The 13,434-nt window shown below is 51.0% G+C and overlaps 1 protein-coding gene across 50 annotated transcripts in view; it reads left to right on the top strand.

Moving 5' to 3' along the window:
* Positions 1-13,434, top strand: part of SORBS1 (sorbin and SH3 domain containing 1) — a 221,645-nt gene that overhangs the window by 177,148 nt on the left and 31,063 nt on the right. For all 50 annotated transcript variants that reach the window (XM_058671779.1, XM_058671793.1, XM_058671790.1 and 47 more), the window contains 2 exons: positions 7,992-8,164; positions 10,846-10,931. In XM_058671779.1, coding sequence (XP_058527762.1) covers positions 7,992-8,164; positions 10,846-10,931 — 259 coding nt within the window. The remainder of the gene's footprint in view (positions 1-7,991; positions 8,165-10,845; positions 10,932-13,434) is intronic.

Raw genomic sequence — 13,434 nt, 5'->3', positions numbered from 1 at the left:
AAAGTTCTAGCAAGATCCATTATGTTAATTTTCTCTATAAATACACGTATTTTGTACTTCATGTACCCAGGAGCATAAGAGGGGATCAGGAGTAGATAGTGGAGGAGAAGCCTTCTGCTTTTAGCCACAGCTCCCGCCAGGGGAGGGAAGGTGGAGAGCCTGTTGTTCCACTCTGGTGTTGGTGACCAAACCGCCAAGGTGAAAGAGACCGCCTGCTACCTACCCTCCCTCCGTCCGCTTGGGCCTCAGGCTTACGCTTGTGAAGAGCTCCCAGTGGGGTTTTGCCTTCAGCTCCCAGGACACAGCAAGTCAAGGTTCTTCTAATCCCCCAGGGATGGGCTTTCTGAGCTGGAGACCACCAGATGGCCTCAAGCTCCCTGCAGATGAAGGGCCTCGTCAAGGCCACGGCTCTCAGCCGACTCCCTTGGGTCCCGAAATCAGCTGTTCATTCTCATTTTTTGTTTTTTGTTGGAAAGGCGGATATATACAGAGAGGAAGATCTTCCGTCCGATGGTTCACTCCCCAAGTGAGCACAATGGCCGGTGCTGCACCAGTCTGAAGCCAGGAGCTTCTTCTGGGTCTCCCACGCGGGTGCAGGGTCCCAAAGTCTTGGGCTGTCCTTGACTACTTTCCCAGGCTACAAGCAGGGAGCTGGATGGGAAGTAGAACAGCCGGGGTTAGAACCGGCACCCCTATGGGATCCTGGTGCGTTTAAGGCGAGGACCTTAACTGCTACGCTATGGTGCCAGACCTGACTTTTTTTTAAAGATTTATTTTTATTGGAAAGTCAGAAATACACAGAGAAGGAGAGACAGAAAGAAAGGAAGATTCTCTGTCCACTGATTCACTCCTCAAGCAGCCACAACAGCTGAAGCTGAGCTGATCCAAAGTCAGGAGCCAGGAGCTTCCTCTGGATCTCCCACACAGGTGCAGGGTCCCAAAGCTTTGGGCCATCTTCCACTGCTTTCCCAGGCCACAAGCAGGGAGCTGGATGGGAAGCAGGGCTGCCAGGGTTAGAACTGGCACACGTATGGGATCCCGGCGCATTCAAGGCGAGGACTTTAGCCACTAGGTTACTGCACCCCCCTCCTTTTTTTTTTTTTTAGAGATCAATTGAGATTTGAAAGTCTGAAAGAGTAGGAAAGAGATCTTCCATCGGGTTTACTCCTAAATGGCTGCAATGGCCAGGGCGTGGCCAGGTTGATTTCAGGAAACAGGATCTTTATCCAGGTCTCCCACATGAGTGACAAGCCAAGCATTTGGGCCATCTTCCACTGCTTTTCTCAGGCTACTATTAGCAGGGAGCTGGACTGGAAGTGGAATGACTGGACACAAGCCAGCACCACTTAGAGGTACCAACATCACTATACCACAGCATACCCCGACTCCATCTTTTAACAAGATCTTGGCCCTGTGACTGGTGTTTTAGAATCAGTGAGTGTTAGCCCTGCTGCTAGGTCTTACCCCTCACCTCCTCACCCCTGCCACCCTATAGCCCACTAAGCCGACACGTATGCTTTGGATGGCCGGCTGAGCTGGGTTCCTTAGCTGTTAAGGATCTAAGTGTGGTGCTGGGTATAGTAGTATCGATGTAGAAACAGTCCTTTAATTTTGTGGAAAACACACACACACACGAATACATACACACTAAATATTAGTGGAAAGTCAAAAAAGCAAGCAATTCAAGTAGATTGTAAGAGTTCCAAATATTCAGAGGAGGAAGTAGCCACCAGCAGCAGGGAGTGTTAGGAGCACAGGCCTTAGAATCAATGGTTTATTGAATGTTTACCATGTGCCAGGCCCAGTGTTTAGCATCTTATCTGTACCTCACTTAATCCTCTAAACATTCCAGGATCAAGAATTGTCCCCCACCCCCTTTAAGGTATATCCATTTATTTGAAAGTCAGACTAACAGAGACGAAGGTCTTACATCTGCTGGTTCACGTGTCACTCTCCCGATGGCCACAATGACTGAGGCTGGGCCAGATCGAATCTGGGAGCCTGGAATTTCATCTGGGTCTTTCACATGGTTGGGAGGGATCCAAGTACTTGGATCAACATCTACTTTTCAGATGTGTTAGTCAGGAGTGGGAATCAAACCAGTGCTCCGATATGTTATGCCACAAGCCATGGCTTAATGGCTTGTGGCACCCCTTCCAGGTGCCGCACACAGGGTTCCACAGCTGCCACACGGCGGCTCTCCAGAGCAGAGTAGTGAAGCTGTAGTTCAGGGGAGGGGTGTTGGCAGTGATTCAAGTTTGGTAATAAATTAACAGAAGACAACCTAATGTCTACTGTTTTAGAGCTATGAGAAAACAAAGCAGGCAGCTGTCTGATGTTGAGGGAGCCGGGTGGACAGAGACTAATTTGCTTGAAAGAGCAGGCGTTCATTCAGACACCCTCAGCTCACCTATCAGCAGGTTCCTTCACCTCAATCGTACTTACATCCCTGGAACTTTGACCAGCCATAGCCATTCTCTTTGGATACTCGCCAGGAATGAATGAATTTTTCCCTCCTGCTCTTCCACCAAGTGGGGACTTTTCTGGAATCAGGCTTGGTATTCTCCCAGTTTCTTCAAATATGTAGGATTTTTCTTCATTTGGGATGGATGAGGAACCAGCCTCGGCAGGGTGTCTACCCCCAAGGAAGGTGTGAGTGAGAGTAAAGGTGTGCCAATGAGTGATAGGATCTGTGAATCTCTGTGATCTAGACTCCAGGCTGCTTGGCACTGAAGCAGGTGGCGTGTGGGCTGGGTGGAGGGAAGGGCCATGTGGGAGGAAGGGTTGGCTGGACCCAACCTCACGCAAGGGATAAAGAGACAGACAACCCAGGGTCACAGCTTTATGGCAGCTGGAGAAGTAGGGTGTGCGTCTTGGATGGGCTGTAGTTTAACTTGTATTAAATTAGCATTGATTGCACACCACAGTATTTTAAAAACGTGGAAGAAATTGAGGGTCCCATTATCCTAGTGCAAGTTTTGCTCTCAAAAAATTTATATTTGCTGCCACAATGTTTTTAACTTTAGATTCATTAGCATTTTCAGACCCATTGATTAATAGTGCAAACTGCTCGTTTTCATCATGATTGTAGCACTTGGGCTTTCTGAAGGACTTTGTTTATGCTATTTAAACAGCAGGTGGCGCCAGAAAGCAAACTGCTCTTTCCTAGGTGGCGCTAGTATAAGCAAAGGACATTGTTACAATCACAACCTCTAAGTTCTGCTCCCAATATTGGCTGCTTTTAATGTTTTAGAAACCTGCCTACGTGTAGGCATTTGACTGAAGAATTATTTATTCCGCTAGTATTTTATTGAACCACTGTGCTAGACACCAGCTGTGCAAAACTTGGTGAAATAAACTTCCCTCCTGCAGAGGGCTCCAACTGTAACAGGGGAGAATCCAGAGTGGTGAGTGCAGTGAAGGGACCCAGGAGGCCATGAGCATCCCTTGCTGGGGGAGAAGTCAAGGAAGTCTCAATAGAGAAGCGATGGATGAGACTCGCACAGCACACATTGCTGCATGCAGTCAGGAAGGCTGTGGACCAAGCTTTCTAAACCATTGTGCAGTCCTCCCTCCCCATTACCCTAACCCCCCTCCTGAAATCACCAAATAATCTTGACTATTGAGATTCAAGCTCTTACATGTTGTTTAATGTGCTTGAAAAGCAAAGACACATGGAAAGAGAGAGGAGAGAGAAGCGGATCTTCCATTGGCTAGTTCACTCTCCAAAGTCCGCAACAGTTGATGCTATGCCACGAAAAAGTCAGAAACCTGGAACTCAATCCCAGTCTCCCACCTGGTGGCAGGAACCCAACCAAGTACTTGAGCCATCACCTGCTGCCTCCCAGGGTGCTCATTAGCAGGAAGTAATCAGTGGGACTGGGTTCAAGATTCCGATCCAAGCACCCTCATATGGGATGCACTGTCTAAACGCCGGGTGCCCACCCCCTAGGTTGTATTTGCATCTGTCCTGTTCCAGATTGAATCTCCACCCAGGAAAATAATGGACAGGGGCTCTGTTAGTATCTCTTCAGTGAGAAAATGACCAAAGAGCTGACCTGACATGATCTCTAGAATTATTACCAGCAGTGAATGCAGAGACAAGTGTGAAGGCTGTGGAGAGATGGGGTGCGCATTGCCGAGCTGGAGGTGATCCCCAGGGAGGCAGAAAGAACCAAGAGTGTCCTGTGTCAGGCCTGAGGAAGAAGGAGGTCTGGGAGGGGAGAAGGGGACTGAGTCGTCCAGCGTGGCTTCCCAGTGTGGGTGGTGGAGCAGCAGAGCTGAGTTTGGTTTGGGCATGTCGGTTGAAGATGCTTGAGCCTGTTGGGAGCAGCTGGGTGCCTGTGTCTGGACCACAAGGAGGAATGTGTGCGTCACAGATGTGCAGGTGGCTTTCTAGGCTCGCCTACCTTGTAGATGAGGGAAATGGAGGCTGAAACGGACTTCAGGGTTTTACCACATGCCTGGCTGGAGTCCTGGCCTCTGGGGACCTTATCTGCAGCCTGCGGGGCCTCTCCTGCTTGCCCTGTGGGGGACAGCTGGCCTTGGTGCCCGCTGCATTTGCCCAGTGAATGTGTTCTTTGTTGTTTCCACTGGAAACCCAGCATACAGTTCTACAACTGAGCCCAAGGCTGAATTAATTGCCTGTGCTGCCACCTGCTGTCTCGCTGTGTCTTAGCCTAAGCCTGGCTCAGCCCCGACTGCTGAGAGCTGAGCACTTGGCCTTAGATTGTTATGTCATCATCAGTGACCACTGGCTGTAGTGGCTTTCTCCGGCAGCTGCAGCTGTGAGGGTGCTTCTCTTGTCCTCGGTGAGTTACTTGGATACGGCAGGAACCTTATATCCGAGGACATGTGTGGTGAAACAGCTTGCCTCCTTGTTCCCAGGGACAAATGCCATTTCCCTTTTCCTGCTTGGGGAGAGCAGAGGGAATGACACATAAACTTGTAGGGGCCAGCCACAGTGGCTTAGCATGTTAAGCTTCTGCCTTCAATGCCAGCATCCCATTATGGGCACCAGTTCAAGACCTAGCTACTCCATTTCCAGTCCAACTCCCTACCAATGACCTGGGAAAGCAGGAGAAGTTGGCCCAAGGATTTGGGCCCCTCACACATGTGGGAGATTCAGGTGAACCTCAGGGACCCCGAGTTTAGTCTGGTCCAGCTCTGGTTGCTGTGACCATTTGGGAAGTGAACTAGCAGGTGGAAGATTCCTAACCACCCACCCTCCTTTCTCTCTGTAACTCTGCCTTTCTCATTCAAGAATAAGTAAGTCACTTTTTAGGATTTATTTGTTTTTATTGGAAAGGCAGATTTACAAAAAGAGGGAGAGACAAAGATCTTCTATCTGCTGGTTCACTTCCTAAATGGCCACAACAGCCAAAATTGAGTCCATCTGAAGCCAGGAACCTCCTCTGGGTCTGCCACGCTGGTGCAGGGTCATCCTCCTGTGCTTTCTGAGGCAATAAGCAGGGAGCTGCATGGAAAATGGAACAGCCAGGACACGAACCGGCACCCATGTGGGATCCTGGTGCTTGCAAGGGGAGGATTAGCCAGCCAATTGAGGCCATCACACCAAGCCCTCCATTTTTTTTTTTTTCTAAAGGAAAAGAGAAAGAACTTTCTGGTTCTCAGGTCTTGTCTTTAAACCAGGGGTGCTTGTGTTGCAGCTTGCTGCACATCTGAAAAAAGTATTGTTCTGTGAACGTTAGGATAAGGAGGCAAACAATGGGCTATAGCAGAGCAGTCCTGAGAGGTTTCCTGCATGCTGGTGTGTGGTTCTGTGGGAAGCAGGAAGAACCAGCCACGTGGGGTGGAACACAGCCAGCGGGCATTGGACGGTACCAGGCGCATGAGTGTTGGTGGCCACCAAGGTGGAGTGGGGAGTCTGGGAGCCCCAGTTCAAGGGGCTCAGGAAGGAGGCTCCCACATTCTCATTTCAAGGGACAGTAGCCCCTGCAGGAGGGAAGCAGCTGTGGTCACTGCTCGGTATCAAAAAGGGTGAAAGCCCAGAGCAAGGCCAGCATGTGCCTCTGGGACTGTCCCCTCATGGCTGTTGGTCAGCAGGAGAAAGCACAGCTGCATATGGATCCTTCTACAGATGGAAGTGTACAAAAATGGGGAAACACAGGTCCAAAGGAAAGAACAAAAGTGGAAAACAAGGCCAAAGGGAAAGGGGTGAACTGTGACTGGGACATGTAGACAAGGGGCAGAATTTGTTTTAGTTGGAAAATTCACTGTTTAAGCCAGTTTGAATTTTTGTTAATTACATACTTTAGTTGAAGGAGAAAAAAAAATGTTGGGTCCACTATTACACTCTCCAAATGCCTCCACCAGATGGAGCAGGACCAGGTAGAAGCCAGGAGCTCAATCTGGGTGTCTTTGTGGGTACAGATGGCCAGGTAGAAGCCAGGAGCCCAGTCCAGGTTCCCCTTGTGGGTGCTGGGACTCCAGTACTTGAGCTGTTACCTGCTGCCTCCTACAGTGTTCATTTTTGGGAAGCTGGAATTGGGAGTGGTTCTGGGGTTTGAACCCAGGTACTCCAATATGAGATGAGAACATCCCAGCAGATGCCGCAACTGCCAGAACAGACACCTGCCCCTCAACTAGTTGAGATGCGCTTCTGTTGAAATATGGTGCTGCAGCTTTCCCATAGGAACTGACAGCTTTGACCAGTCAGAACCATGGAGGAGGTGTCAGTGTGCTCCTTGTAGCATCTAGCAGGGGGGTGTGTGGGTGCTCATCCTCATAGTTCATTGAGCGTTTCCAGGGATTTGGGAATGTTTTGAGTGCTGCACTGAGCAGGAGAAATTCTATCAGGCTGTGCATTTTCAGAGCTGACCAAATCACCAATGGAGGAAGGCAGCAGCCTCCCAGACATCGTGTTGTGTGTCTGTGGGCAAGATGGGCTCTCACCTGGAAAGGGTGTGTGGTCCATGTACTGGTGTCAGTAAATGAGGCAGGAGATTGTGTGCCAGGGAAGGGAGGGGCTCTGTGAGGGAGAGCTACTCTTAATGTGCTGTGTCACTTCCTTCTCAAATGTGTTTGTGGTAATGTGCAAAAAAACAGAAACACTTGGATGTTAACAAGACACAAACGCATGAAAGACACAGGCAGGAGTTCACACACGTAGTGTATGTCATGAAATTCCCGACACCAACTCTGGAAAACTTAGCTTTGATGAGAGCAGCACACAGAGCAATTTTGCTTGGTCCTTGGTTTTCCTGAAGACCCAAGACCGCTGCCCTCCTCCTTCCCCTGCGGATTGAACACTCTCCAGCCGAAGCACTCCTGAAGAATAAAGTCAGCGGAGCCAGCCTTGAGGTGTGGCACACTACGCCACTACTTACAACACTAGCGTCCCCTGTTCACATCCCAGCTGCTCTACTTCCAATCCAGCTCCCTGCTAATGCCCCGGGAAGGCAGAGAAAGGTGGCCCAGCATACAGATCCAGGCTTTGTAACCATCTGGGGAAGATAAATTTCTTTTTGCACATCTCCCTTCTGTGCCTTTCAAAATCTTTTGGGGCGGGGGGAAGGAACAGCTCCAGTAATGGACTTCAGGTAGCTGACATTAGCTGACACTGGCTCACCTCTCCTCTCCTTAACTGTTCCATCTTGTGTGCAGGGGTCCCCTCCCTGTCCCTCTGTCCTCTCCCACTACACTTTCCCATGTCCCCTCTAGTCCCCCTCCTTCCATAGGCAGGATTTTGCCATCACTTTTAAAAAGCGCAAGTGCAGTTGTCTCTGGGCCCCTTGCTGTTTGCAGGCAAGGTTTCATGGGCCAGTCTTGTCCGTGTAAGTCTGTCCTTGAGGAGGCTCTGTTGAAACAGCAATGCCTGATTAGGATGCCAAGAAGTGGGTTTCCAGTCCTCTGCAGGGAGTATGCTGTTTAGACACTTGATTTTAGCCAAAAGGCCAAGAAGCGATGAGTACGCTGTTTAGGAAAATACTAATGATGCTGGCTCCTCTTCCCTGCCTCCCTGTTCCTAGTGTGTATTCTTCCAACTTGCACGCAGTGAAGAGGGAAGCAGAAGGTGTTCCGGGGGATCTCACTAGCCTGGAGAACGAGAGGCAGATTTATAAGAGCGTCTTGGAAGGTGGCGACATCCCTCTCCAGGGCCTCAGTGGGCTCAAGAGACCATCCAGCTCGGCCTCCACAAAAGGTAGTTACCGGGGTGAAACCCATGGGCCTCTGTCCCCCACAGCACCCGTTACCTGAGTGCCAGCAGCCGGTGGTCTCCGGCACCTGTGAACTTGACCCTGTTTAGATCCATATCCAGGCCCTGGAGCTCTCTTGTGTCCCCTGACCAATTTTGTCACCGGCCATTTTTCTTTCTGGTTTTAATAGTTTCCCTTCCCTTGACTCCTGACCTTGCTCTTGCTGAAGCCTCTCTCTCTCTCTCTCTCTCTCTCTCTCTCTCTCTCTCTCTCTCTCTCTTTCTCTTTCTTTCTCTCATTCTAATTCCCTTTTCTTAGGAACTAGCTGAGCTTCAGCCTTTCCTAACGAGCAAGGTGGCCATTTTTTGCGTTGCATCTCTTGCACCTGCTTTGCAGCACAAGATTATTTTGCTTCCAGACATCAACTGGGGATTTTTTTTGAAGTTCTTACAACCAATGAGCATGTCACCTCTCCTTTTTATTATTATTTTTTTCCTTTGGTAGCAGCTTTTGGCTTTAACCTAATGGGTCTGTTTATTTTATTCTGCATGCTTACCAGTGGATCGTAAAGGTGGGAATGCTCACATGATTTCTTCATCTTCAGTTCATAGCCGAACGTTTCACACTAGCAGTGTTGTAGGTCCTGGGTGTAAACACAAGAAACCCCTGTCGGCTGCGAAAGCCTGCATTTCGGAAATCCTCCCTTCTAAGTTCAAGCCCAGGCTGTCTGCGCCCAGTGCCCTTCTGGCGGAACAGAAGAGAGTGCTGCTGCCCTCAGAGAAGGCCCAAAGCTGCGAGAACCTCTGTGTCTCAGGGTCCCTGGGTGACTCCAGGAGAGGTCTCCCACTCCAAGTCGGGGGGAGCATCGAGAACCTGCTGATGCGCTCACGGCCTGAATGCGACAGCAGATCGGGCAGCACCATGAGCCTGCAGGAGTACGGCACCAGCTGCAGGAGGCCCTGCCCTCTCTCCAGGAAGGCCGGCCTGCAGTTCAGCATGCTGTACCGCGACATGCACCAAATCAACCGAGCGGGCCTTTCCCTGAGTTCCGTCTCCTCTTCGAGCGTGAGAGACCTGGCCTCCCACTTTGAGCGGAGCAACCTGATGCTGTCTCGGGGCGAGCTGGGCTCCAGCCAGGAGGGCTCGGAACACATCCCCAAGCACACTGTCTCCTCCAGAATCACCGCTTTTGAGCAGCTGATCCAGCGATCCCGGTCCATGCCATCCCTGGACTGGTCTGGCAGGCTGAGCAAGTCACCTACGCCCCTGCTGTCCCGGAGCAGCCTGACCTCTGCTCGCTCGGCCGAGTCCCTCCTTGAGTCCACCAAGCTCCGTCCCAGGCCTGCGGATGGGGTGCCCGCTGGCGGACTTTACGCCTCCCCTACATGCAGCAACATGGCAGACCACAGCTTGAGCTTTAGGGGCCTTGTGCCTTCAGAGCCCCTCTCGACCTGCTCTGATGAGCTCGACCGCTGCTCCAATGTGTCCAGTGACAGCAGAGAGGGCAGTGGCGGCAGCGTTCATGGAGACCTCCCCAGACACCGCCTCAACAAGTGCAAGGGCACATGCCCCGCCTCCTATACCCGCTTCACTACCATCCGCAAGCATGAGCAGCAGCAGGCTCCCAGGCAGCCCGAGTGGCGACTGGAGTCCAGAGGGGACAAGGGGACCCTACTCAGGAACATCTACCTGATGAGCCCTCTCCCTTTCCGGTTGAAAAAGCCCCTCCAGCATGCCCCCCGACAGTCTCACCCTGGCGACTCCTCCTTGGGCCTCCCTGGTCAACCCCAGCCGGACCAGCCCCCCTCCGGAGGGAAGCCATTGGTCCCCACACGCCTGTCTTCCCGCCACGCCATGGCCAGGCTGAGCTGCAGCTCAGAGCCCGTTGCTGGGGAGAGACCTGCGACCCCCGAGGATGGCCCTGGGGCCTTTAGTAACGGGAATCCCATGCCGTACTCTGACCACGGCCTGGACAGGAACAACAACCCACAAAGCGAAGGGGCGCCGTCGCGCGGAGGTGGCATTTTGCGTGTCTCACAGTGTTGCCTCCCCTCTCATTCTCCCCCACTCTGCCTGTTTGCCCCCCTGCCCCCCGTGTGCCCTCAGTGCTCATTTTCCAATCTGTCATTTGTTTTCCGTTTGTTTTTGCTTGGCAATTAATCATGGCTCGTAGTGGCTGCACTCCTTCAAAAACAGCGCCCCCATGTCATTCAGACTAACCACCAAACCGTGTCGCGAAAGAAAAATTGGCCGTTTAGCTCATTTGAACTCATTTGAACTCCCAGATCCCACTGCTGCCTGCACCCATTCTTGAGGCACCTGTGGGCTTTTGAGAGGCAGCCTCTCTCGGTGGCCTGTGTGTATGTGTGTGTGTCGGGGATGGGGGGGTGTCCCCAGAGGAGCACATACGCCTCTTTGGGGTGGGGGACACTTTGCCAAGAAAGTGCCTGCCTCTTGCTCACCTCTCGCCTTCTCATCAGTTCTCTCTGTTCAACAAGTTCACAGTCAGTCCAAGGGAGCAAGAGGGGCGGACATGGGTTGGTTTCTCTTCTTCCAGAACTGACTGCTGAGCCTTGATCAACGTTGATTGTAAAAGCTTGATAGTAGAGAAGAGGCGAGATCCTCTCCCCGCCTGGTGCCTGGCCACCTCTGGACCTGATTTAACTCTTCCTTTGTTGTTTTGAAGATTCGGAGTCACCAAGACACTTCATCCCAGCCGATTACCTGGAATCCACGGAGGAATTCATCCGCAGACGTCACGACGACAAGGAGGTGAGTCCCCCACCTCTGCCCAGGAGCGAGCAAGAGGCTGTGAGCATTGTAGGCGTGTGTAGGACTCACGAGCTGCTCCTGCCATGACAGCAGAGACTGCGGTTTTCCCACGAGACTTTGTAAGTAATATAGATTCTGACATTTTCTCTGAACCCAATCTTCTGGAAAATGAATCCAAGGACTCCACAGGCTGGAGGTTGCAGGCGCTGTGTCCAGCCAGCCCCACCACATGGGAGGTACATCAAGAGGCTGCCCAGCACCCTGTTCACTGCCTTGTAAGAGGGAATCAGGACTTTGTGCCTTTGTCCCTCTTTGCAGCTGCCCACACTGGGATGGGCCCTGGGGAAACCCTCCCACGTGCTTGCCTGTGTTGTTTGCCCCCCCTGCTAGCTCAGAGCACGGTGCACTGTGTAAGAGCGCAGAAACAGAGTAATATGAACAGCACAGGGTAACAAGCACACTACCTTCCATCAAACAGTTTGAAGAAGTCAGCTGCAGCTCAGGAGGACAGTGTCTCCATGAACATGGGCCGACCCCAGTAGAGAATGTTAGAATGGGGTTTGCTGCAGTGACGCCAGGTTCTAGCCTGTAGGGCCAGGTCTGGCAGAGCCTGGGTAAGAGCCGGCTCACCTGGGGATGTCAGTAGTTGGGTCTTAGCAGTCCAACAGGGAAAAGTGTCTGCTGTAGTAGAGCATTCTCCAAAGGTATGCCCTGGGCCTCAGCTTCCCAAGGAATAGGGTCTAGGGTCGAATGGATGCCTGTTTTGCTGGAATGAATTGAGAGCTGGAAGGACTGCTGGGAACAGAGGGCATAATGAGAGGCTGTTCTATGTACACATCTCTGTCTCTTAAAAGTCTGAGCACTGTTTTTTTATTTTTTAAATCTTGTCCCATCTTGCTGAGTGGTTCCAGGGTTGAGGTGGAGTCTCCGTGAGAGTTTCGGGTGTGGTCGACTTTGGGACCTGGATGCTGATAATCATTGCTTCCAGTTGGTGAGAAGATAGAAAATAAAACAGGCGTAGACCAACCCCCAGCCCCATGTGCAGGGATAGCGAGCTGGTGTTCAACAAGACACTGCACCTGTCTGGGGAGAGAAGCCAGAGAAAGTGTTGGATGTACAGAATTATTTATAAGAACAAGATCCAGAACTCAAGTTGGTGAATAAAAGCAGAGTCATTTCTGTAGCTCTTAGTTAAATGTCTCCTGTCCCCAGGTTCTGAGAGTGCCCCATGGCTAGATCTGGGGACTCTTGTAGAGATAAGTTGAGTTCCAATGTGGTTTTACCAACACTGAGTGGTGAAGTCTCACCTGCCCCGTGTGGGGCTTTACATGTTTGGTTTTATCATGGACATACTATAAATTGCACACAGAAAATGTGTGTCTTGTTTCCTGAGTGACCCCAGCCCTGCTGATCCTGAACAGTATGACCTTTCAGTCACTGTTTATGCCTCCTATGGCTACACTGTAGGCCTGATGGCTTTTACTAGATCAGACCCAAGCACAGGTCTGGGGGCTTAGCTCCCTTCCCTGTCCACTTCCACTGATGCTGGAATTTGGAGCAGGGACTTGTAGCAGCAGCAAATGTAAGTCCTTCCCCTTTCCCACTGGAGTGGTGCATACTTCCCAACAGATCAGGTATCAGAGTCTGCACCTTAAATCTTTTTTTGGGGGGAAGACAGATCAGATTTACAAAGAGAAGAGACAGAGAGAAAGATCTTCCATTTGCTCACTGGTTCACTCCCCAAATGGCCAGAGCTGAGCCAATCCAAAGCCAGGAGCTTCTTTGATTTCCCATGTGGGTGCAGGGTCCCAAGGGCCATCCCTCTACTGCTTGCTCAGGCCACGTGGGATCTGGGCTGTTGTAAGTTGAGGGTTTAATCATTCAGCCATCATGCCAGGATGCAGTCCTGCACCTTTTAAAATAAACCCATCATTTGATGATACTAGTGTATTCATCTAATAGGGCAGCACCTGCTCTTATGTAGGGAAGGACCATGTGGTCATGGTTCACCTGGGGCTGCCTGGCAACTGAACTTAGAGCAGAAGCAGAGATGGAAGCCAGGGCTCCGATCCTAGGCCAGTGCTCTTCATGTGGCACTGTGCTTTGCAAGGAGCCTCTTTACATCTTCCTTCATTTAATCTTTGTGACAATTTGTTGAACCCTGGAAACATTAAAATTCTGTTCTGTGAGTCTGTTTGTTAAAAAGCAACATTGTTTATCTTTTCTTTCTTTTTCTTTAAGTATTATTTTTCATGATATATTTGAAAGTCAAAGTTACAGAGAGAGGTGGGAGGAAAGGCAGAGAAACCACCAAAATGCTGGCTCATTCCCAAAATGACCACATCAGCTGGGGCAGGGTCAAACTGAAGCCAGGAGCTAGGAGCTTCATCTGGGTCTCCCACATCGGTACGGGGAGCTCAAGTGGTTGGGCCAACTTCTTCTGCTTTCCTAGGCACATCAGCAGAAAACTGAATAGGAAGTGGAACAGCTGGGACTTGAATTG

This window comes from Ochotona princeps, chromosome 13 (genome assembly GCF_030435755.1).
Source record: "Ochotona princeps isolate mOchPri1 chromosome 13, mOchPri1.hap1, whole genome shotgun sequence".
Taxonomy (NCBI): Eukaryota; Metazoa; Chordata; class Mammalia; order Lagomorpha; family Ochotonidae; genus Ochotona; species Ochotona princeps.
The sequence above is the reverse complement of the archived record's forward strand: the minus strand, read 5'-3'. Positions and strand labels throughout refer to the sequence as shown.